Source organism: Cervus canadensis, chromosome 1 (genome assembly GCF_019320065.1).
Source record: "Cervus canadensis isolate Bull #8, Minnesota chromosome 1, ASM1932006v1, whole genome shotgun sequence".
Classification (NCBI taxonomy): domain Eukaryota; kingdom Metazoa; phylum Chordata; class Mammalia; order Artiodactyla; family Cervidae; genus Cervus; species Cervus canadensis.
In genome coordinates this window covers 35,421,635-35,444,135 of record NC_057386.1, presented here as the reverse complement: position 1 = coordinate 35,444,135, position 22,501 = coordinate 35,421,635, and the positions used below count along the sequence as shown (strand labels likewise).

General features: G+C 56.7%; 1 protein-coding gene across 4 annotated transcripts in view; it reads left to right on the top strand.

Annotated features, from left to right (window-relative positions):
- SPNS2 (sphingolipid transporter 2) overlaps positions 1 to 22,351 on the top strand; it is a 37,517-nt gene extending 15,166 nt beyond the window's left edge. The window contains exons 2-13 of one of the 4 annotated variants that reach the window (XM_043477441.1): positions 266 to 331; positions 10,233 to 10,369; positions 14,374 to 14,525; positions 14,761 to 14,827; positions 16,348 to 16,490; positions 16,781 to 16,933; positions 17,058 to 17,247; positions 17,553 to 17,618; positions 19,424 to 19,522; positions 19,617 to 19,780; positions 20,089 to 20,259; positions 20,797 to 22,351. In XM_043477441.1, coding sequence (XP_043333376.1) covers positions 266 to 331; positions 10,233 to 10,369; positions 14,374 to 14,525; positions 14,761 to 14,827; positions 16,348 to 16,490; positions 16,781 to 16,933; positions 17,058 to 17,247; positions 17,553 to 17,618; positions 19,424 to 19,522; positions 19,617 to 19,780; positions 20,089 to 20,259; positions 20,797 to 21,310 — 1,922 coding nt within the window. In that variant the 3' untranslated portion in view covers positions 21,311 to 22,351. Of the gene's footprint in view, positions 1 to 265; positions 332 to 10,232; positions 10,370 to 14,373; positions 14,526 to 14,760; positions 14,828 to 16,347; positions 16,491 to 16,780; positions 16,934 to 17,057; positions 17,248 to 17,552; positions 17,619 to 19,423; positions 19,523 to 19,616; positions 19,781 to 20,067; positions 20,260 to 20,796 lie in introns of those variants that run through there. The other 3 variants (XM_043477432.1, XM_043477455.1, XM_043477448.1) reach the window with 3 other exon arrangements.
- Positions 22,352 to 22,501: the final 150 nt, after the last annotated feature.

Here is a 22,501-nt window from a genome sequence, read left to right as displayed (position 1 = left end):
ATGGAGGAGCCTCGCTTCTCTGCTGCTTGGACCCCACACTGGCTGAGTGCGGGGTTAAACACCGCAGGATGGACGCTTGGTCTCCATGGTCCCTGGTGGCCTGGCTAAACTGGGCAGGGTGGAGTTTTCTATATGGGGCCAGGCTGGGCCCTGAGGGGTGGAAAGAGGGCTGGGCGGAGGCTGAGGGTCACCTGGGTGGGGGAGAGGGATGTGGGTGCCCAGGGGTCAGACGTCTCCAATAATCACCTCTGTCTTCTCTTTCCAGGTGTTCTTCTGGATATTCAGCAACACTTTGGGGTCAAGGACCGCGGCGCCGGCTTGCTGCAGTCAGGTGAGGCCCATCTCTCATCCTGGTCCCCCCACCCGGATTTCTACCCAGTGGGGATTTCCTGCCCATCTCTTCCGTGGCCCTGACTTGCTGAAAAGAACGTGAGCTTCGTGCCCAACATCCCACCTTGTCACTCACATAAGGCACCAGTTCTCCCAGTCTCTGCTTCTATTCTTGTAAAACAAATAGCACCTGCCCTCGGGGCTGTGGGTAATACACAAGAACACAGGCACCTGGGAATCACCTCTCAGATGCCAAAGCAGGAAATTCTAGCTGGTCAGCCTCAGAGCGGAAATTCTAGCTGGTCAGCCTCAGAGCCGTTCGCAGACCCAGGGCAGGAGCCTGAGAAACCTGGGTCCCAGACTAGACCTGGGTCTGAGGTTCTTGGCCCCTCTCCCCTGGGATCCTGGCCTCGGGACTGATGGGGAGGCAGGACCCAAGCCCCCTGGGCCAGGACAGCCCGGCAGGTGATTATGCAGTTATTCCAGCCTCTCTGCCTCTCCCTCCAGGGTCCATGTCAACCTTGTGCCTGCCCAGCCTGCTAAGCAGCCCCGTTGGACCTGAGCTCCTCGCCCTCCCACGGTCTGTGGCCCTGCTGGCCGTGCCTTCAGCAGGACCCCCAGGCTGGGGCAGACTCGGAGCAGTGTTACATCCTAGGGCTGGTCCTGACCTGGCCCTGGCCTTGCTGTGTGGCCGGTTCCCTTGGCCCTGGTTTCCTCTGGCTGTGAGGCCCAGTTAGATGTGGGGGAGAAGGTCTGTGGTCTGCATTCCAGTCTGGGAACCCCGTCCCTTCCCAGGCTCTCTGGGGTGGCAGGGGCGGAGCGAGCTGGCTCTGTCCAGGAACCTGCCTGACCTGTCTGGGTGGCATTCCAGCATGGCCGGTGCCAGGCCTCCTTGAGCCACAGCCACTCAACCAGGCTCCGTTTCTCACTTCCCAGGTGGGATCTTCTGGGCTTAGAGAGAAGGCAGATGAATAGCTCCAGGGTTCAGCCCTAATAGGTGAGAATGGACGGAGCTGGGACTGGAGCAAGGCTGTGGGGCCCAGCTTCTCCTAAGGGTGTCCAGGTAACCACCCCCCGCTGCAGACATCACCTCCCAAGCCCCTCTGTGGGCTCCTTGCCCCCTCCCTGCCCTTGCTTGGCCTCCTTTGGCTGGGTCAGAGCAAGTCATCCAGCCCTGGGGCCTGGGACAGGTTCCTCCAGCCTCCTGGGCTCCGGGCAATGCACTGACCAGTGCTTACAGCCTGGGAGACGGGGGAGACCGAGGTCAAGCCCAGTGGAAGTGTGGGAGGGAGCAGGCTGCCAAGCTGGTGAGGGAAGGGCAGGAGGGAGCCTGGTCGCCCATCCTCCTCCTTCCATAGCCCCTGAGTCACTGGGGACCCAGCCCAAGCTCATCCCCTTCCAGGTTGCTGACTGATCTTCCCCTCTTCCCGTCTCCTCCTTTCAGCCCCCACTGATGGAGGTCAGGGCCAGTGCATCCACGCAGGGACAGGGTGGGAGGGCTGCAAGGGTCAGGGCTCTGCCACAGTTATGTCCTGGGCCGTGCCTTTCATGGTTAAGAAGTCATGGCAGCCCCTACTTATCCCTGGCCACCTGGCTGGAGGTGGAAAGACCATCCACAGCATCATCTTCTTTGGTTTGTCCTCCTCCAAGCTCCCTTTGGTCGGCTTCACTTTCAGGATGGAAGCATAGAGGTCAAGAGAGGGAAAGCAACTTGCTTAAGGTCTCGTGGTGAAAGAGTAGAAGGCCTGTCTTTGGGACTTCTGTGTATGGGGCCCTCTTGGCTTGGGAGGGGACACAGACACTCACTGGATTGGTGAGGCTTGTCCCAGGCATCTGAGTGTCTGGCATTTCAACATTCTTGGGGTGAGTGCCTCTGGGCCATGGTGAGCATTTCCAGCACTCTCCAAGACCCTCTAGTCTTTGCCCTGTGGTCCTCATCCTACCACCCACGCTGGGCACCAGCTGGGAGGGCTCCCCAGAGTGTCCTTGCCCTTCTGGCCAACTGAGTCAAGAAGCCAGGTGGGCTGGACCAGGACGTGACTCAGTGGGCTACCAGGCAAGTCATCTAATTGGCCTGGGCCCCAGGCACCTGTCTCTTCTCCAAGCACTGATAAGGTCGGAGCCAGGTGGAGGGCGCCAGCCAGGTGTTGGTGCTTGCCCAGATCAAAGGGCCAGGGTTGAGGGCTGGGTTGCCTGCTCATTTGTGGGCACCAGGGGCTGCTGGGCCAGGAGACAGGGTTGTGGGGCAGGGGCAGAGAGTTCGGCCTGGGCCTGCCCATGCTGTTTCCCCTGGGGACCAGAGCATGAAGGCTGGTTTGGGAAGAGCCTACTTTTGGCAACCCCCTCGCATATTGCTGCCAGCTCTGAGCCAGCCCCTCGGCTGCAGCAGCCATAGCTCAGCCTCTGGGAAAGCCCACAGCAGAAGTGCAGCTCTTGGGTCTTGCTGTCTTGGAAAGTCAAGAGTCCCCATAGCCTACACCTAAAGGGGCAGCTGTTGCCAAACCTACTGCTCAGCAGATCCTGCGCTAGGCTCTGCCTCGGACTCAGTCCTTGCATGCAGGAAGATTCCTTGTATTGATGGGAGCAGAAGACATATTTAGTTCCCACCCAGCGGAGACTGTGGGAGCCTGGGATGGTGGTGGTTGTAGCAGAGAGCGTGGACCTAGCTGTGTCTGGTGGCAGGTCAAGACTTCCCTGAGGAGGGGACATTTGAGTGGGGCTTTGAAGGATGAATTAGAGTTTGCTCAGGGGAAAGCAGGGCTTCCCAGCTGGTGCAGTGGTAAAGAATCTGCCTGCCAATGCAGGAGACATAGGAGACTTGGGTTCGATCCCTGGGTCAGGAAGATCCCCTGGAGGAGGGATGGCAACCCACTCCAGTATTCTTGCCTGGAGAATTCCATGGGCAGAGGAGCCTGGTGGGTTATAGTCCATGGGGTCTTTAAAGAATAGGACGTGACTGAGCGCGCACACACACACACTCACAGGGGAGAGGACTTCAGTTAGCTTGTTGATTTGTCAGAGTTTCCCCCTTCCCAGCTGGGTAAAATATGTCAAGAAAACATATTTAGATGACAGCTGAGTTTGAAAGCTAAAGTTAGCAGGGACATTTCCAGGTGATAGCAACAAAGAGTTGAACTCAAAAACAGGAGTGGGAGCCAAGAGGGGGCCAGCATATGTCTTAAAAGCTTGTTACAGTATTTTTGATGTATACATTATTATCCCAAAGACTTTCAAATATACACAAAACATAGAATAATGCAACAGGTTTCCATAGAGCTATCACCCAGATTCATCAAAGTATGACTAGTCTGGCCCAGTTTCCAGACTTGGGGGGATGCTTTACTTTGAAGATTGTGCAGAGCAGATTTGGGTCCCCGTGTTTTTAGTTGATCACCAATAAACGGGTGATTCAGTTTCTGCCCAGGGCAAGCTCCCTGATTATAAGCTATATACCCAGGCCGGTGGACAGTTTTTCCATCCGTGAAAAGACATCGCTTCCTTGGTCTAGCATTTTAGCAGGGAGCCGAGTCTAGCTCATGCTTTGTACAGGCCTGGGAATCCCACCCCCTTCCACAGACAGGCGTCTGTTTTCAGGAATCCCAGTGGAAACAAATTCCAAACTGTTCCTTAGGGAAGCTGTCATGACCCAGGACCTGCACAGAACACAGGTGACAATTCCCACTGAAGAAAAACCCAAATTCAAAATGAACAGAGCATACAGGGAAACCCACATTTGTGGGAGAGAGTCCAGCAGCTCCGAAAATGGGGAAACCCACTCCTAAAGAATTAGAGAGAACAGACTCATTTGAAAGGACTTTACATTAGGTATGTTTAACAGTCAAAGCTCTAAAGGAAGAGTAGAATTTATAGGACTGGAATAGCACATTAAAAAAAAAAAAAAAACACGTAAGGAGATGTTTAAAAGCCCTAAATTTGAAATTCTGGGGTGAAAAATATTAGTATTAAAATATAATTAGATGAGTTAACAAGTAGACTAGACCCAGCTGAAGAGAAAATAAGTGAATGAGAAGCTGGATCTAAGGACACTGGCATAAATGCAGCTCAGAGGAGCGGGCTGTGAGAGTGAGGGCTGTGTCGCTGGCTCCGTTAAGAGTTTTGTCATGGGGAGAGGCTGGGGACAGCAGGCGGGGTCTGATGGGAAGGAGCATCTGGGTTTTATCTGGAGGCAGCAGGGAGCCAGAGAAGATAGCAGAGCAGGGCTGGTCCCTGTAAGGTGTGTGCATCAGGAGGGTCACGCTGGGGCTGAGTGTGGGAGTGGATGGTGGGGGAAGCTGCAAGGCAACTCAGGGCTGGGGTTTGTGGCATCAGGAGGAAGGGCTAGGATTCGGGGGCGGGGGCGCGGGGACAGAGGAAGGGCCAGCTCAGACTGAAACCAGACGGCGGCGCCTTTGCTTTGGGACTGAGTCTCCCTCCCCACTTTGCTCCCTCCCCACTTCGGCCAACCTGGCAACATCCTCCAGCTTTGGCAAAGACTCAGGTTCTGCAGGCAAAGTTGGGCAGCCCCTGTGGCTGTCCCCTCGACGGCCCTCCTGTCTGAAGGGATGCTGGAGAACCTCTCTTCCCGAGGCCTCAGTGGCCAGCCTGGGGTCTATATCCTGAGCAGAGTCTGAAAGAGGTGTAGTTCCCCTCCTTCCTGCCCAACTCTTGAGTGTGGTAGGTGTCCAGGCACTGATCGGGGGTGGGGGCTGATCTGGGTCCTCCTGGTCATCTTAGCCGGCCTGGGCCTCCATCCTCCATATCCCATGGGCAGGCATAGCCTGAGCCCCGCTGCCCCACGCCTGCCCGAGCTCCCTCCCTGCCCACAGGATGTGGAGGATGGCGAGTCTCCTTCCAATAATAAGTTGGTCGGACCCGGATTTTGTAAAAATAACCCTGGTCCAGCCCGGGCTGAGGTGGGGCTGGACACGTGCTCCAAGGCCACGGTGTGGGAGCCCAGGGCTCCCCCAGTGCAGACCTCACCCACTTCTGCTCCAGGGCTACCTTCTCAGCAGCCCCAGGCGGTGGGGTTCCTGGGGCTGCCTGCCAGGGCTCAGAGCTCTCAGCGGGGGTTGCTCTGAGCTGTGGGTGCTGGCCTCCTCAGCAGGCCCACTGGGAGAAGGCTTTCAGCCAGCACTATGAGAGGTGGAGGGCGCCTTAGGGACGCTCTCAAGCCCTGATGACTTCCTGTTGGCCCTGCGAGGAGGAGGTGGGACTTCCTGGTGGTCCAGTGGTTAAAACTCTGCGCTTCCACTGCAGAGGATGCAGGTTCTGTCCCCAGGGACCTAGATCCCACAAGCACACATGCGTGCATGCTCAGTCGTGTCCAACTCTTTGTGACCCCATGGACTGTAGCCCGCCAGGCTCGTCTGTCCATGGGATTCTCCAGCCAAGAATACTGGAGTGGGTTGCCCTTTCCTCCTCCAGGGCATCTTCCCTATCCAGGGGTCAAACCTGTGTCTCCTACATTGGCAGGTGGATTCTTTACCACTGTGCTATTTGGGAAGCAGGTTCTGGGAGGCAAAAAAATTAAAGAAAAAGTGAGAAGGGGGCATCGCCCATGTTGCTGAGGAAGCAGCGAGGCTCAGACCCAGCTTCTTCGGGTGAGCCAGGGGCTCCGGCTCCTCCCACACCGCCGTCCCTGCCCCCTGCCCTGGCTCCCTGCCATTGTCCCATTGTCCGGGACCTGTGGGCTCAGCACATGTGAGCTGACGGAGGGCTTCCCCGCACCCTGACCACAGGATGTCCTCGTGCTGGGAAAGCCATCCCTGCCGAGACCAGGGGTGGGGCAGCCACTCTGCCCAGAAAGCTCTCTTCGAATAAACAAAGACTATGGGGTTGGCGGTGGTGGGTCCAGGAAGCTTCTAGCCTGGGCTGGTCTTTATTTTCATCAGAGCTTCCTGCTGGCCGGAGAAGGCTCTGGTCCTTTTCTGGGACATGGGTCACCTGTCCATGCCGTTGCCTGTGCTGTTCCTTCTGCTGGAAATTTGTTTTCCTCTGGTCCCTACCTGGTTGTGTTCAGGCTTCTCTGCTGGCCTGTGACATCCCTGAGGGCCAGGAGAGGTCCTTTCTCTTGTCTCCCCTGAGCAGAAGGGGAGGGTTGTCAAGATGGATTGAGTCTTCCTGCTGACCTTGGACTCCCCTATCCCCAAGGGGAAGGCCCTGAGGAACAAGGGAGGTCAAGGTCAAGAGGGTTGCTGTGTCATCTTGGGCAATTTCCTCCACCTTCCAGTGGCCCCAGCTGTAAAATGGGATGGAAGGTAGAGCTCCGGTTGGGACTCGGCGCCCTTCGGCAGGATGAGGGTGGGGAAAGGGTGTGGCTGCTTCAACAGGAGTCCATCTGCAGTCCTGGGTGCCTCCGGCCACCCAGATGAGCATGCACAAAACCAGTGGGGAAAGTGCCAGAGGGGCTACCTTCCGGTTCTGCTGTGGACATGAGGGTAGGGTTGGACAAGGATGGCTGGATGTCTGGCTGAGGACTGACCCACCTCCTTCAGCCCCTCTGCACCCATCCAGTGGGGGCTTGTCTAGTGCTGCGGATCTCCCACTGCCCACTCACTAACCACCAAACCCGGTCTTAAGGGTTAGGGCCTGGTCCCCCTCCCCATCCCCATCCCTTGCTGCTCCCTCCATCACCTTCCCAGCCTGCAGCCTCATGCATCTTCCTGCTGTCCCCGACATACCCTGAACTTTCTCTGACCTTTGGAACATCAGCTGGGATCTTCTGCCTTCTCAGCCTGGCAGTCTGTAGTGTGATTTAGAGCAAGGACTTTGGAGTCAAGTTGGAGTATAAATTCTGGTTCAGCCACACACTAGCTGTGTGATATCATTCCTTTAAGCCTCTATTGTGTCTTCTGTAAGATGAAGATAATATAGTCAGATTGAGAGGATTTGTGCTTATGTCCAGGGTACATCCCTGGGCCTTGCCTAGAAGAAATGCTCCATAAATGGCAACTGCAGTTATTATTAATGATCAGCATTATGGCTCGTTAACCATTATACAGTCATATGATTTGTAACTGATCTTTTAGTATTCTTGATTTTAAGTGTTATCATCACCAGAGTAAACTCCTATGCAGCCTTCAATGCCTAACTCTGGCATCACTGTCTCCAGGAAGCCTCCCTTCACTGTCTTGGCAGAATTTAGCCCTACTTGCTGGTTCCTTGGCATTTTAACTCTTTAAGCTGGGCAACCCGCAGATGAGGTCTACTCCTTGGTCGGACAGTGCGGGCAACTCCTACTCTGATTTTTTTTCTGCCCACTCCCCACCTTGTAGAGAGACAGGCATAGAGGGAATGATTCTTCCTTCTTCCCTAACATGTAGAGTCCTCAGGAGACTGCAGTCTCTTTCCTACCCCTATTCTGCTCTGATCTCAGGCAGATCCTGGGAGGCAGACCCAGCAGGAACAATTCTTTTTCTAGATACAAGGAAATAATTTCTACCTTGACTGATCTAAACAAGGGCCCATTGTTGATCAAGGTTGACCCACTCTGGGCAGGGCGTGGCATTAAGCACTTTACAAGCATTATCTCAGTAGTGCCCAGAGCAAGCCGGGAGTTGCTATTTTTATCATTTCACAGATGAGGAAGTTGGCACGCCGGAGGTGGCTTAGACTCCTGAGAGTTGATTGTTAAATTTTCAGGAATTGTGTGAGCTGGTTGTTAAGCACAGACCGTTGTTAAAAACTAAATTATATCAACTTACAATTAAACAACATATTAAAAACAAAGGTAATAAACACTCAAGATTCATCACTTCCTAATTATTTTACTGCCTTGTATCTATTATCTACGTTTCTTAGGTTATTTATGTCTGTTGAATCTGGACTCATATACAGCTCTGTGTGACTGTGTATCTCTTCTCAATTCTGATTAGTGACATCATGATGGGAGCTTGAAATCAGGCCACATTGGGAGTATTTGCACCATGAAAACTGGCAAAACTACACATCAGGGCCCGCCTCCCCCACTTTTGGAGAGACAGTTGCTGAACATTTATCAGCATACCACGGAATGAGGAACAGAGAGGTTGTGACCTGCCCAAGGTCACCCCGCTGGCAAGGAACAGAGCTGAATTTGAGCCTGGGCAGTGTGTCTGGAGCCCAGATTCTTGCACCTCTCTGCTGTGCTGATTCTGCAGCAGGCCTCCATCACCCAGTTGGGATTAAAAAGTACCCTCACACCCATACACACAGTCACGCTGCTCCAGCCTGCTTTTCTCCCTCCCTCTGTCTCTTCTCCTAGGGGCGCAGGCCTGTGAGAGACCAGCCAGCCCCTGTGAACATCCAACTTGGCGGTCAGAGGCCACCCTGTCTGCTCACCCGGGCTTTGTCTGGCCATCTGCCCGTCAGCTGCAGGTCCGCCTTCCAGGAGGAGGAATCGGGGGCTGCCTCTCCGCATGACCTCACGCTTACCCTGTTCCTTGCTGGCCTCTTCATTCCACCTGGGACCCCCAAGGCCCCTCCCATCCTGCTAGAGCCATCCCCATGGGGTCCTCTAAGACTCTGCTGCTCTCTTGTTCTGGAAGAACAAAACCAGGTCACCTCACACCTCTGCTCAGCATCCTCTGGTGTCTTCCTCTCTCACTAGAAACCATAGTCACCTCAGTGGGCCACAAGGCCCTACCCCATCTGGCCTTTCCTCCAGGTCCCTCTACATCAGCTACTCTGGTCTCTCTGTCGTTCCGCAAATACGCTAAGCCCACTTCTGCCCCAGGACCTTTGCATTTGCTGTTCTCAATCTGATATCTGCATGATTCATCTCCTCATCTCCTCCAGGTCTTTGTTGAAATGTCACCTTCTCTGACCTTTCTATTTAAAATGTTTATGCCTGTATTCTTTCTCTTTCATGCTTTTCCTATCTCCTTTTTCTGCCCTTTTCCCCTCCTTAGCACTTGTCACCACCTGACATACTACATTTAAAATTTTATTGTCTGTTTCTCACTAGAATGGAAACTTGAAGAGGCCAGGAATTTTTGTCTTTGTTGAATGGATGAAAGGATGGATGAATGAGCGAGTTATTGAATGAATGAATGAACAAAGAGATGACAATGTTCCTAATTGTTAGGAAAGCCTCTGTAGCTTACTGGGAGTAGGGGTGGCTGTGTGATCAGGCCAGTATAAGACCTGGGTTTCCAGGTTCAGTTCTGCCCTCTTTTGCTGTGTGGCCTTGGGCAGGTCCCTTTCCCTCTCTGAACCTCTTTTTCAAATATAATGAGAGCAGTGTGGCAAAGAATAAGGAAGACTGGCTCGAGTCAGACAGATAGGGGGTCAAATTCCCACTGGAACATTTACTGCCGTTGGAGCTATGGGGAAGTCACTTCTCTCTGAGTGTGTGAGAGAGAGAAGTGAGATGGGGTGGGGATCAGAAGAACACACAAGATGTGATGTGATGAACCCCTAGAACAGACCCTGGTGCATGGATGTGTTCCATGAATAAATCTTCACTCTTTTAAAAAGTGAAAGTCACTCAGTTGTGTCTGACTGTCTGCAACCCCATGGACTATACAGTCCATGGAATTCTCCAGGCCAGAATACTGGAGTGGGTAGCCATTCCTTTCTCCAAGGATTGAACCTAGGTCTCCTGCATTGCAGGCGGATTCTTTACCAGCTGAGCCACCAGGAAAGCCCAAGAACACTGGAGTGGATAGCTTAGCCCTTTTCAAGTACCTGAAGGGCTCACCTTCTGCTGGGCATTGAAGAGGATGCAATTATGTGGTCTCCTAACCCAATGGGGCTGTTCTGGCTCCCCTGGGCCCGGGCTCTGGCCGAGGCTGCCCCTCTTGGGTGGGGGCTGCTTCCTCAAAAGGCACTTGGTCTCTTGCTGGGTGATCTGAGCAGGTGGGTTCTGCCGTGGGACCCTCCCACCCCCTGCCCCACCCCTGAAACTCTCCTCTCCCATGCAGTTTTCATCTGCAGCTTCATGGTGGCCGCCCCCATCTTCGGCTACCTGGGTGACCGCTTCAACAGGAAAGTGATCCTCAGCTGCGGGATTTTCTTCTGGTCGGCGGTCACGTTCTCCAGCTCCTTCATCCCCCAGCAGGTGAGGCCTGCCCGGGCTTCCCACCCAGCATTCCCATTCCTGTGCATCCCGTCCATGTGTCCTGGTTCCTCCAGGGGGTGGCTAGTCTGACTGACCTGTCCTAGTCTAGACTGGGGTTCCAGCCTGTTGGGTTCAAGTAGAGTGGGATGAGGGGGTCTTTGGGTACTTCGATACACTGGCCTTGCTGATGGGCTTTCCCTGTGCTGGCCTTGAGCTGAAGGACTCGTAGCCTGGTGGGACATCTTAACTCTCCCTGAGCTGCTTCTGATTTGCAGAGAATGTGAGGAACGGGGGGAAGCAAGTCGGGCCAAGGAGTCAGGACCTTGGGTTCTAGTCTTGGCTCTGCTGTCATCTTGCTGCGAGACTCTAGATATATCGCAACCTTTCTCTGGGCCTCACACAGTTTGCTCTTTGTCCAATGACCAGCCGGCTCCCTGAATCAAAGTCCTCCAGAAATAAACATCAGTTCAACATAAGGAAGATGTTTCTGACTTGGCTCCCACAGTTCAGGGTTTGAAGATCCCAGTTCTGTGGCCCATTCAGCTTTGTGATCTGGAGAAACTTGCTTTACTTCTCTGAGCCTCAGTTTCCTCACTTTAATAGGGGGATAGCACTTCTCAGCTTGAAGGGCTGTTGTGAGAAGTAACTGGACTGGTGGATGTCCATACCCTGACACATACATGGAAGGTGTTCAACACATTTTTATTTCTGTTCTTTCTTCCAAAGAGGAGATATGTTGCTCTGATAGGTAGTGAGTGTCCCGTCACTAGGGGTGTTCAAACAGAGGAAGGACAATCACATGATGGCTATTGTAGATGGAGATAGAGGAAGAAGGGGGATAATCAGGTCTTATCCTCAGGGAGTTTCCAGCCTAGGGGACAAAAGAGGAGTCCCTGGCTGTGGGGGCATACAGGCTGGGGGTGGGAAGATGTGACAGGAGCTCCCACATTCAGACTTTCAAGATATGCAAAGTGCTGAAAGTGCTCACTGGAGAGAGCAGTCTTTGACATCTGTGTAGTCAGGGAAGACTTCCTGGAGGAGGTGACACTTGAGCTGGGCAGGCAAGACAGGCAGGTTTGGCCTTTTGGCAAAGATGGCACGGGCTGAGGGAGCAGTCCTATGGAGGCATAGATGGTGTAGAGTGTTGACAGATCAAGGAGGAGAGTGCTTTGATTGGAGAGGAAGGCAGGGACCAGGTCATGGAGAGCCTTGACTGCCAAGTTGGGAGGCCTGAACTTCTTTCTGGGACCCTGGGAGAGAGTCTGAAGAAGGGAAGGGTGAGTTAGATTTACACTTTTTGAGAGGAAGTTGGAGGTGAGGGCAGAGAGAACTGGTAGATTTGGGAGTTGCAGCTTTGCTTCATGGGACAACTTCAAGGAGGAGGGTCAGGTCAGCTAAGCTCCAGACATCAGGTAGAGCCTGATGGCCACAGTCAAAAATGGGGAATGGAGCAGAAGAAACTCCTGGGCCCCCCCGGGTCTTGTCCTGCCCACGAGGCTGCTTCTGGGATTGAGCAGTGAGTCTAGGACCATGACGTCAAGTCTGGGCACCGTTCTGGGTGTGTGGAAGGAAAGGAGAACTGGGGGAGAAGATGAACAGAGGCGGGGGGAGAAACAGACGGGTCACCCCCAGTTCATCTCTAAATTCACTGCAGTCATGTTCTGAGTCCCATGGGGTTTTTGGTGGACCTTGGCAGTGTGATTCTGAAGTTAATTTGGCAGAGAAAATGCCCAGGAACAGCCAAGAGCATTGTGAAAATAACAGTGAAAGGGGCCTTGCCCCATTAGTTATCACAACATGGCTATTCTAACTGAAACAGCAGAGGGATAAACTAAGAGATCGAGGAAACAGAGTCCTCCTTTTCATGGGAGAATGAAAGTTGCATCTCAAATAAATGGTGTTGGGAGAACTGGGTGTCCATCTGGATGGAAGATAAAGTACGGTCTGTATTTCTAACCACACTTCAAAATAAATCCCAGATAGATGAAAGTAAAGTTAAAAGCAAACTATAAAAATCAACAGGAAAAAGACAAATAGCTCAGTAAAAAAATAGGCAAAGAATAGTGAGAGGCAATTCCTGAGGAAGATCCCCAAAGGGCAATGTATGTAGGAAGAGATGATTCTTGGCTTCGAGAGTAATGAGGGCACTGCAAATTAAAACAACAATGAGATGCCATTTCACACCCATCAGATTGGCAGCAATTAAAAAGGCTGACAATACCAAGTGTTATTAAAGCTGCTGGTGGGAGTGTAAATTGGGAGTGCCTCTTTGAAGAGCAAAGTGGCAGGATTTTATAATATTCTGTGTACACCCCAGAGCCCTGCCTTCTACTTCGAAGTATATGCTGAAGAGAGAAACTCCACCTCATGGACAAAGTGACGGGTGCATGCAAGGACGTCTGTCGTAGTTTTGTAATAGAAAAAAAGAGACAGGGAGAGAGAAGACAAATAGTCTAAATGATCATGACTAGGGGGATGCCCAGATAGAATGGGGTGTATTCATGCTATGAGATTCTTGGCAGCAAATGAATGAACTCCATCTACATTTACCAGCTGAAATGGGTTTCCAAAAGATGAAGGGAAAAAAAGCAAGTTGTGGGACAAGATGCAGGGAGAAAAACATGGTCATTTGATGTTTTTTTGAAAGCACACAGGGGACACTGAATGTTGTCCCCTGGTATGTGTACACACAGGCAAAGGTAGAAGTCATGACAAATGCACAAGATATCCAGTTCCAGGGGGAGGAGTGAAGATCAATGGGATCCTTTGTCAAAGAGGTCTTATCTGCCTGCTCTTGTAATGGAGGAGAACAGGACATCATTCCCATTTTCTTTCTCTTTCTAAAATAAACACAAAAGATAAGAGAATATATATATATATATATATTTTTTTTTGTTGTTGTTGTTGTTGTTGTTCTGGGATGGACTAGCCCTTCCTGAGCAAGATGTGAAATTCAGAAACCATTAAGGGAAAATCAGCAGCTGGGACAGCATTGAATTAAATAACACAAAGCTTATGTGTGATGAAACTCCCCGTAAAAAAGTGGAAAGAAAGATGATGGTGGAAAATATTTGTGACCTATCTAATAAACGTCGATTCCCATGATATATAAGAAGCTAACAGAAACCAATGCAAGACAGACAAAGAATCCAACAGAATCCAACAGAAAACTAGGCAAAGGCTGTGGGCAGCTGATTCCCAGGGAAAGCAGCACAGGCAGGGGGCCAGGGGAAGGAAGATGGAGAGTGAAAGGGTGAATGAACTATGGAAACGAGAGGCACAGAGATGGGTGGGCAGGACCAGCGATGCGGAGAGAGGGCTGGGAAAGTGATGGAGATGGAGAGCCGGAAACGGAGACCCGGAGGAGGGCTGGATGTGGGCGATGCTGGGCCGGATGGGTGGGCAGGGTGGGGCCGGGGGAAAATGACCAGGCTTGGTTCTCAGGCCCCGGGCAGCTGGGGGGATGCAGGGGCCAGGTCCACATCAAAGCGGGTAGGACCACTGGCAGCTGGCACGGCCCCACCCTTCCCGGCTCAGCTGGGCTCTGCTCTTTGATGTGTGGTGGGGGAGGGGTGCCGAGCCCACTGGGCTCGCCCTGCCCGCTCCCAGTGTACACTGGGTCCTCAGTGCCGCCAGGGTCAGCCCAGCGGCCCTGGTGGGGGATGGGACTCAGAGTGGGGCTGGCTTGAGGCTCCCGCGGTGGGGTCAGAACCCAGGGAGGAAGGCTCCTAATCGGTGGGGCTGGCAGTGGAGACAGAGGCTGTTGCTCCTGCCACACCTACAACTCTCAGCCCGTGAAGGTCCAGCTCCATCCCAGTCCTGGGCCCAGTCGGACCCACTATTCAGAGGCGGAAACTAAGACGAAGTGGCCCGGGGTGTAGTTGTTGCTCAGGCTCCATCCTGGCTCCGCGGCCCCGCAGGGGGTGGGCAGCAAAGCGGGGACCAAGGATGAGCAGGCAGAGGAGCAGGACGGTCCCCCGGCAGCCTGCGCCCCTCTCCCACAGCACTTCTGGCTGCTGGTCCTCTCCCGCGGGCTGGTGGGCATCGGCGAGGCCAGCTACTCCACCATTGCGCCAACCATCATCGGTGACCTCTTCACCAAGAACACGCGCACGCTCATGCTGTCTGTCTTCTACTTCGCCATCCCGCTGGGCAGGTGAGGGATCTGGGCAGGGTCCCCTTGGATTTCTGACCATCCGCCCTCCTTGACGTCCGGCTCTCTGTGACCCAAACATGCGGGCGGTCAGCGTTGGAAGCCGCCGGGACCAGCTCCCTGGCTGGCTGAGGGGGTGTTGGGGTGGGGCAGGGCTGGGGGCCTCCTAGACTGGTGAGCATCCCCTGACCCCCACACCCCTGCCCGTCCCTGCCTGATTACGCTGCTTTCTCTGCAGCGGCCTGGGCTACATCACCGGCTCCAGCGTGAAGCAGGCAGCCGGAGACTGGCACTGGGCCTTGCGGGTAAGGACACCTCCCCCAGACCAGCTCTTGCCCAGGGTCACCCAGAGATTCGGGGACAGAGCCCAGGCCTGGCCCCCTAGCTTCCCACCTTGCGGACCTGGGCTCTTCTCCATGAGCCCACTTTGAGGTGTCAGGGAGCCAGACTTGTCCCCGCCACCCTCAGGAGCTGCAGTCTGTGAGGACGAAGGAAATTCCAGGTTCATGGTGGCACTTCCTGGTTCGAGCCGGGGGGTGGGGGGGCACTGTGCCAGGGTGGGACTGAGACACCCGTGCGGGGCCGCTTCCTGTCCTGCCGGAGGATTCAGCACAAGTGTGCCAAAGCCCCAGGACGGTGCAATCAGAGGAAACAGAGATCCCCAGTCTCGCGAAGGAGAGGAAGCTTAAGACAAAGTGTTTTTTCCTCAAAAGCAGGAAGGAAGCAGCCTCCGTGGAATTTTTTGATGGGGGGTGGGGGGAGACGGCAAATGGAGAGGAACTTCCCAGCCCACGGGCTCCCAGGCCTGGTGGGGGTGGGTACAGATTTCCCTGTTCTCATGAGCCGGTGGAGGAGCTGGCGGATTGGAATCCAGGCTCCCAAGATGTGCTCCTTCCATCCGGAGAGAGGCTGGGGCCTGGGAGATTCTGTTCTTGACACTGGGCAGGATGCAAGGAAGACCCAGAGGGGCCCCCGAGCCTCTGTGCTCCTGGGACCCCCATGCTGCTGCGGCTGCTTAGTCACTTCAGTTGTGTCCAACTCTGTGTGACCCTGAGGACTGCAGCCTGCACCTCTGTCCGTGGGATTCTCTAGGCAGGAGTACTAGAGTGGCTTGGCATGCCTCCTCCAGGGGATCTTCCCAATCCGGGGATCAAACCCAGGTTGCCTGCCTTGCAGGCAAATTCTTTACTGCTGAGCCATCCACATGGGCCCCTTCCAAATGGTCACCTACTTGATATATTAGCTGGAAGTTTCATGCCCAACCAGTCCCTTCTCAGTGCCCACCCTCCCCAGGGAGAGGAGCTGGCCTGAGAAACTTTCCCAGACCCAGGGAGGTGGGTAAGAGCTGGTATCTGGCCCCTGACCCCAGGAACTCTCCTAGTTCTCATCCGCCCACCTACCTGTCTTCCTTTTGTTCCATCCATCACCCATCCATTTATCCATCCTCCTGTGTTTCCATGTGTTAATTCATCCACCCAGCAATCCATCCATCCGAGCATTCATCCATCTGTCTGTCTCTCTATTTAGCAATCTATCCTCCTTCCTTCCTCCATTCTGACCATCCCTCCCTCCTTCCCTTTCACTTTCGGTCCCCTCTCCCATCCTACCCCTAGTCTGGACAGCCCGTTTGGAGCCCACCAGCCCTTTGTGCTGGCATCACCCCTGGTGACTTTGCCCGATCTGGAAGACTGGGCAGATATGAGCCCAGAGGAGGAGCCCGGGGCCCAGAGAAGGCATGGCTGGCCTGGTACCCCTTCCCAGTGCCAAAGAGAGACAAAGACTCTGGGGCCCTGGTGTCCTAACTTGGTGCACCCTGCCCCGCCAGGTGTCCCCCATCCTGGGCATGATCACAGGAACGCTCATCCTTGTCCTGGTCCCAGCCACGAAGAGGGGCCACGCCGACCAGCTTGGGGGGCAGCTCAAGGCACGGACGTCATGGCTCCGGGACATGAAGGCCCTGATCCGCAAGTGAGTGCGGCTGGGAGGGGTCCACTGGGAAGAGGGAGGGGTTCCGAGATGAGAGGACATTCCCCCCTCGCCTGCTTGGCCAGACTCCCTGGAATCTCCACTGTTGACAGTGCTGAGACCATTAGTGTTCATGATTCCTGAAGCCAGAGCCCTCCGCCCCGGAGCCTGCAGGGAAGGTGTCTGAGGCCTTCTGCCCTTGGGGGGAGGGTGTGAGGGCGGAAGCCTGTCTCCTGGGCCCTGCCAGGGGTGCCAGCCGCCCGCTCAGTGTCGCTGCCCCGGCCTCTCTCCAGCCGCAGCTACGTCTTCTCCTCCCTGGCCACGTCGGCCGTGTCCTTCGCCACAGGGGCCCTCGGCATGTGGATTCCGCTCTACCTGCACCGCGCCCAAGTCGTGCAGAAGACGGCAGAAACCTGCAGCAGCCCGCCCTGTGGGGCCAAGGACAGGTGGGGCCGGGCCTGGGGGTCGGTGCCGGGGGCAGGCGGGGGGTGGGTGGTGAGGGGTGCGGTCAGCCCCCGTACCCCAGCTCTGCCCCCTTAACCCACGCCCCACTGTCCTCTGTCTCTGCAGCCTCATCTTTGGGGCCATCACCTGCTTCACGGGTTTTCTGGGTGTGGTCACGGGGGCAGGAGCCACGCGCTGGTGCCGCCTGCGGACCCAGAGGGCCGACCCGCTGGTGTGCGCTGTGGGCATGCTGGGCTCTGCCATCTTCATCTGCCTCATCTTCGTGGCCGCCAAGAGCAGCATTGTGGGGGCCTATGTGAGTGCAGGGGGTGGGTGCAGGGGCTCTGGAACAGGAAATGTGGGGGTAGGAGGTGCCCCCCCCCCAACTGGATGCTCCAGTCTTCTGTCCCTGCTCTGATCAGGGCTCTGGGTGCCCTTCAGGGCTGTGGGCCTGGCTTGAAGCCTGTAGATTATCCACAGATTTCCCAGGAGCCTGACTGCCAGGAGTTGAGGGGGAGGCTTGTGGGGGGCTGCCTGCCAGCAGCCAGGGTGCAGGGAGCAGCCTGGGACCGATGGTGGGTAGAGCGCCCCCTGATGGTTGTTCTGGTCTTCTCCCGACAGATCTGCATCTTCGTAGGGGAGACACTGCTGTTTTCTAACTGGGCCATCACCGCGGACATCCTCATGGTGAGGCAGGCCATGGCTGACTGCTCAGGGCAGCTGGGGAGGGCAGGTGAAGGGGTGGGAGAGCTGGCAGGACTTGTGAAGGGAGACAGTGGGGATTTTTGGGGGTCTGCATTGGGCCAGAGCCTGGAATCAGAGGGTTGAGCAGACAGAAGGGAGGGAATGTGGGCACTGGGTGCAGAAGGGTAATGTCTGCAGGCCTAGGTTTGTGGCCGGGAGGCTGGCAGTGCCAGGCTGGCACCAGCGTGGTGCTGTCTACCAGTGCTCCGCCCCCAGGGTCTGAGCTCCCGTGGACTCAGACCTCCGGGTCCCGGGCGCGCCTGCCCGATGCCTGCGGCTGGGCTGGGTGGACAGAGGCTGTCTTCACGGGGCCAACAATGGGCTCCAGACCAGCCAGCCAGGGACAAAGGGCTGTCTGAGTGGTGGCAGGGATTTGTGTCCTTGGGCAGGGACAGGAGCAGTCTAGGAGGGACCCGGAGGGGCCTGTAGCCTTGATAACAGGCAGCAGTCTGGGGGTGGTGGTTGGAGATGGGGTGACCAGTGGTCCTGACCGCAGGGATCCTCCAAGTCGGGGCCAGGAGAGGGTTGGGAGGAGGGTATGCGGGGGACGGGTGGTGGGGAGCGTCTGGGAGGGGCTGGGGGTGGGACCCTGGGGGGAAGGGAGGAGGAAGGACTCCTCAGGGGCCACCTTCAGGGCACTTGGGGTTTGCTGTCAGAGTACAGGTCAGCCTAGGAGGTCAGATTCTGCCTGGGTGTTGGGCCCCTGCCATCTCTCCTCCTCCAGGAAGCCTGCCTTGCCTCACCCGAGCTTCCCTGCAAATCTGCTTCACCTAGGGTTGTCTCCCCATGGCTAGAAGGGTGGGAGGTCTGACTCAGCTCTGCACCTCAGCATGGTGCCAGGCACAGGTGGCAGGGGTGGGGCGGGGTCACCACACACGCGGGAGTGACGGTTGGAGTGAGACTGAATTAAGTGCCCTTGGAGGTAGGTAGGACCCCTGCTCTGCCTCTACCCCCAGGGGCAGCCCCAGCTGCTGACAGGGTTTGGGTCCCAGGGAAATTGTGTCCCATTTTATTAAGTGTCACAGCTAAGTGACTAATTATTCCTGGAAACGGGGCCATGCAATCGAGGTCTCCCCTCCCCCCGCCCCCAGTAACTGGGTGCCTGGTGGGCACTAGCTGCTGTCATAGTCTGTCCACAAAGGGTGGGGTTCTGGGGCAGGGGGCTGCCCAGGGCACCCTCTGCTCCTCTGCCACCAGCCCTTCTGTCTGGCCTTGGCCCACCCAGCTTTAGAGCTGTGGCCCCTTGTGGGTCAGGACCTGCTTGGTCTAGGTGGGAAGGTGGATTCTGGGGGCCCAGGGGCTCTGGCAGTCGGTGCTGGGGGTGAAAGTGGAGGTTCTTCCAGGCAGGGTCCTCTTCACCAGCATCGCCCATCTCAGTCAGCCTGGGCCTCGGCAGGGCAGCCAAGATGGGTCTTTCTCCTGCAGGGGAGGTGAGGGCAAGCCTGAGGCTGGCGTTCTGGTCCCAGGGCGGCCGTGGGCCATCTCTGTGCCTCTGGGCCTCAGTTTGCCCATGACCGGTATGCTTGGCTCCCTGGCAAGGGCCAAGCACAGGTGCTCAGGCAATGTGGACTCAGGAGCTGGGGGAGGGGGTGGGGAAGAGAGGAGGGCCCAGGAGAGCAGTGTGTGAGGACCCTGGGGCGGGACTGCGTGGGAGGCCACGGGAGCTGCAGAAGTGTTGGGCCCCCTGGGGTGAGGCCAGGTGGGTGCACCTGGCTCTCCTGGCCTCTGACCTGCCACCTCTTGCGCAGTATGTGGTCATCCCCACCAGGCGGGCTACTGCCGTGGCCCTGCAGAGCTTCACCTCCCACCTACTGGGGGACGCCGGAAGCCCCTACCTCATTGGCTTTGTGAGTACCAGGGACTGGAGGGGCAGGGATGGGTGGTTCGGGGGCTTCGGGAGGAGGCCCCACCCTGACATCCACTGGCTCCCCCGCCCCCCAGATCTCTGACCTGATCCGCCAGAGCACCAAGGACTCCCCGCTCTGGGAGTTTCTGAGCCTGGGCTACGCCCTCATGCTCTGCCCCTTCGTCGTGGTCCTGGGTGGCATGTTCTTCCTGGCCACCGCGCTCTTCTTCCTCAGCGACCGTGCCAAGGCTGAGCAGCAGTGAGTTGGCAGTGTGGGTGGGGGTGGGCCTGCTGCGGCTGTGACAGGGTGAAGGGGGTGGGTTTACCTGGCAGATGAGGTCCCCGCCTCCAAGAGGTGCGGCCTGTATCACTAGTGGGAGCCCACGGTGGCCCCGGGGTTTGTGTGGTGGGTCTAGACAGAGTGTGTCTCTGGAATGAATGGTTTTCAGGGCTGGGGCTCTGCCCCTTCGTTTTCCTCTCATCGTCTGACTTCTTTCTCCTCTCCTCTTTACTCCCCCCTCTCTCTCTCCCCTCTCCCCACTCCTGGGCTCTCCCACCTCCCCCTGGGGCTGACGAGGTCCCTGCCCAGCACGTCCGGCCCGCCGGCCCCCGCGATGCGATGCTCCAGAGCAGTGCCCGGGCCCGGCCCCCGCTGATGTGCCACCTTGACCCCCGCCCGTCTCTCCCCCAGGGTGAACCAGCTGGTGATGCCTCCCGCATCCGTGAAAGTCTGAGGCAGTGAGTGCGGGTTGGGTGGGTGGTGGGGCGCTTCTTGCGGGAGGGAAGGGGTGGGGATCTCGGAGTGGGGAGCTGTGCAGAGGGATATTCTAGACTCCCTGTGAGTCGCCTCCTGCCTGAGCACATCCCAGCCCTGGGACTGGTCCTCTTCCTCCAGTAATGTTGCCTGGATTGACCGGTAGACCCACGGATGGGGGGGCGGACAGGCTCCCTCTTCCAGTAAATCAGCTCCCCCTTCCTTCCTCAGAAGGGCTGGGGGCACAGGTCAGGGTGGGGACTGGCCAGGAACTCCCTGCTGTTCCGGGTTCCATCCTCCCAAATCCTCCTGGAGGTGCCAGAGCCTGACTCCTACTTGGACCTTCCTCTGGGCCTGGCCTCCGGGGGCCTCAGCTTCCCAGCAGAGGAAAGTCCAAGGTCACTGCCCCCACGCCTTGGCCGTGGCAGATCTGCTGTCCCTGCCAGTGGGGCCCAGAGGGAGGATCCGGAGGGGAGTCCTGGATTGGGCGTTGCACCTGACCTCTGACCCCCTCCCTCCAGGTGCCGCTGGGATAATGAAGGACCCCGACTCCTGCCTAGTCTGGGAGGTGTCCCCCGGCACCCTGGCCCTGCCAGGCTGTCCCGGAGCTTTCCTTGTGACCCACAGCGGGGCACCCACCAGCTCTGGTCTGGTACTGCTGAGTGGCAGTGGCTCCAAGAAGCTATGTCCTCAACTAAGCTGGAAGGCTGTGTGTGCTGGAGCCATGCTCTGGGACAGGCCACCCCCAGGCCCCGGTCTGGGCCACAGGGGCCCTGGGGTCCTGGAAGAAGACAGCCCCCCATGGGTGTGTGGGGAGAGGTTGGCCTGTCCCCAGCTTATGTGATCCTGGGGCAGTCTCTGCCCTCCCCAGACCCTGGGGCCAGGGGACTGGACTTTCCCACACAGCTTGCTGGGCAAGGTGCTGGCTGCAGCTTTGAAGACCCAACAGCCCCTGGACTACACGGAGAGGAGGGGGTCCAGGCCTCAGGGCGGCACTTCTGGCTCCCCAAGGGCCGGGTGCATGAGGACCTCTGACCTTGAGGACATTGGACTCAACCTGGCCAAGAGCCGGGCACCCAAGCTGCTGGCGCTTCCCAGCCTGGCTGGTCACTCTGGAGTGCACTGGGGCTGGCTGGAGCCCGGAGGTCTCCCAGGTGGGGGGCCACACTGACAGGGAGCTGGCATCACCGGGAGTGAAGGCCCTGGTGGCAGCGACGTACCACCTGTGCCCCATGCTTGAGACCTTTGGGGCTTCCCCGCCCCTACAGGGTTCCTTGGATCCACTGAAGCACCCCCACTGTCCATCCCCACAGAAGCCAGGAACTGACTCCTGCCCCCAGGCTGGGCCCCTTCCAGGGGCAGCGCCCAGGGGAGTATTCCCAGAATCCGTGGGGCAGTAGCCAGGGCTCTGGCTGCCAGAGGAAGCAGCCATCCTCCAAGCTTCCTGTCCCTGGGAAGAGCCTGGTGGAGGCTGAGGTGCATCGGGAGAGGCCAGCACGCAAGAGTCACCTCCCTGCGCATGTCAGCCACTCAGTTCACACGTTTCCATGTGGCCCAGACCCCCCCCGCCCCCCGCCCCACCACCAGGGTACAGCTGCCAACTTCACATCAGACCCCCTCCCACCCCCGCTTGTCCCCTCTGCTCCACACTCCCTCCCCACCACATCAAGGTGGTTCTGGTCTGGTGGGTCCCGTGGGGCTGGCAGGAGATCCTAAGAGCCAGCCAGCTTAGTGCTCTCTGCTCAAGTTACTGGTTGGCGTGGCTTCAGGGGTGGGTAAGTTGGTGGAGCACCCACTCCCCACCAAGCTCTGGGGTACCCTGGGAGGGGGGCTTAACCAGGGGGTGGGATTCCCCCGAAGACCAGCCTGGCCTCCACTCCCACCCCGGCCTCAGCCCGGGGCCCCAGCAATGTTTTCTTGTTGTACAAGAACCAGGTCCAAGTGCTGCTTCCTCTTCCTTCTGGAAGCCAAACTGCTCCTTTATTTTTTAGAGCTGCTGATTGTGAATCTCAGAGTCTTAAGAGAGAAGCCAAATATATTCCTCTTGTAAATGAAGAAATAAAGCTATTTAAGTCATGCCCTGGTGGCTCCCGCAGCAAGGCAGCCTGGAGGGGTGGGGGTGGGGGTCACGAGGTGTGGTCACACTTGTACTCAACCCACATAGACACCAGAGCCCTAGGCCTGGCCCACAGCATCTGGGAGCCAAGGTCCCAAGGGTGTTCTGTG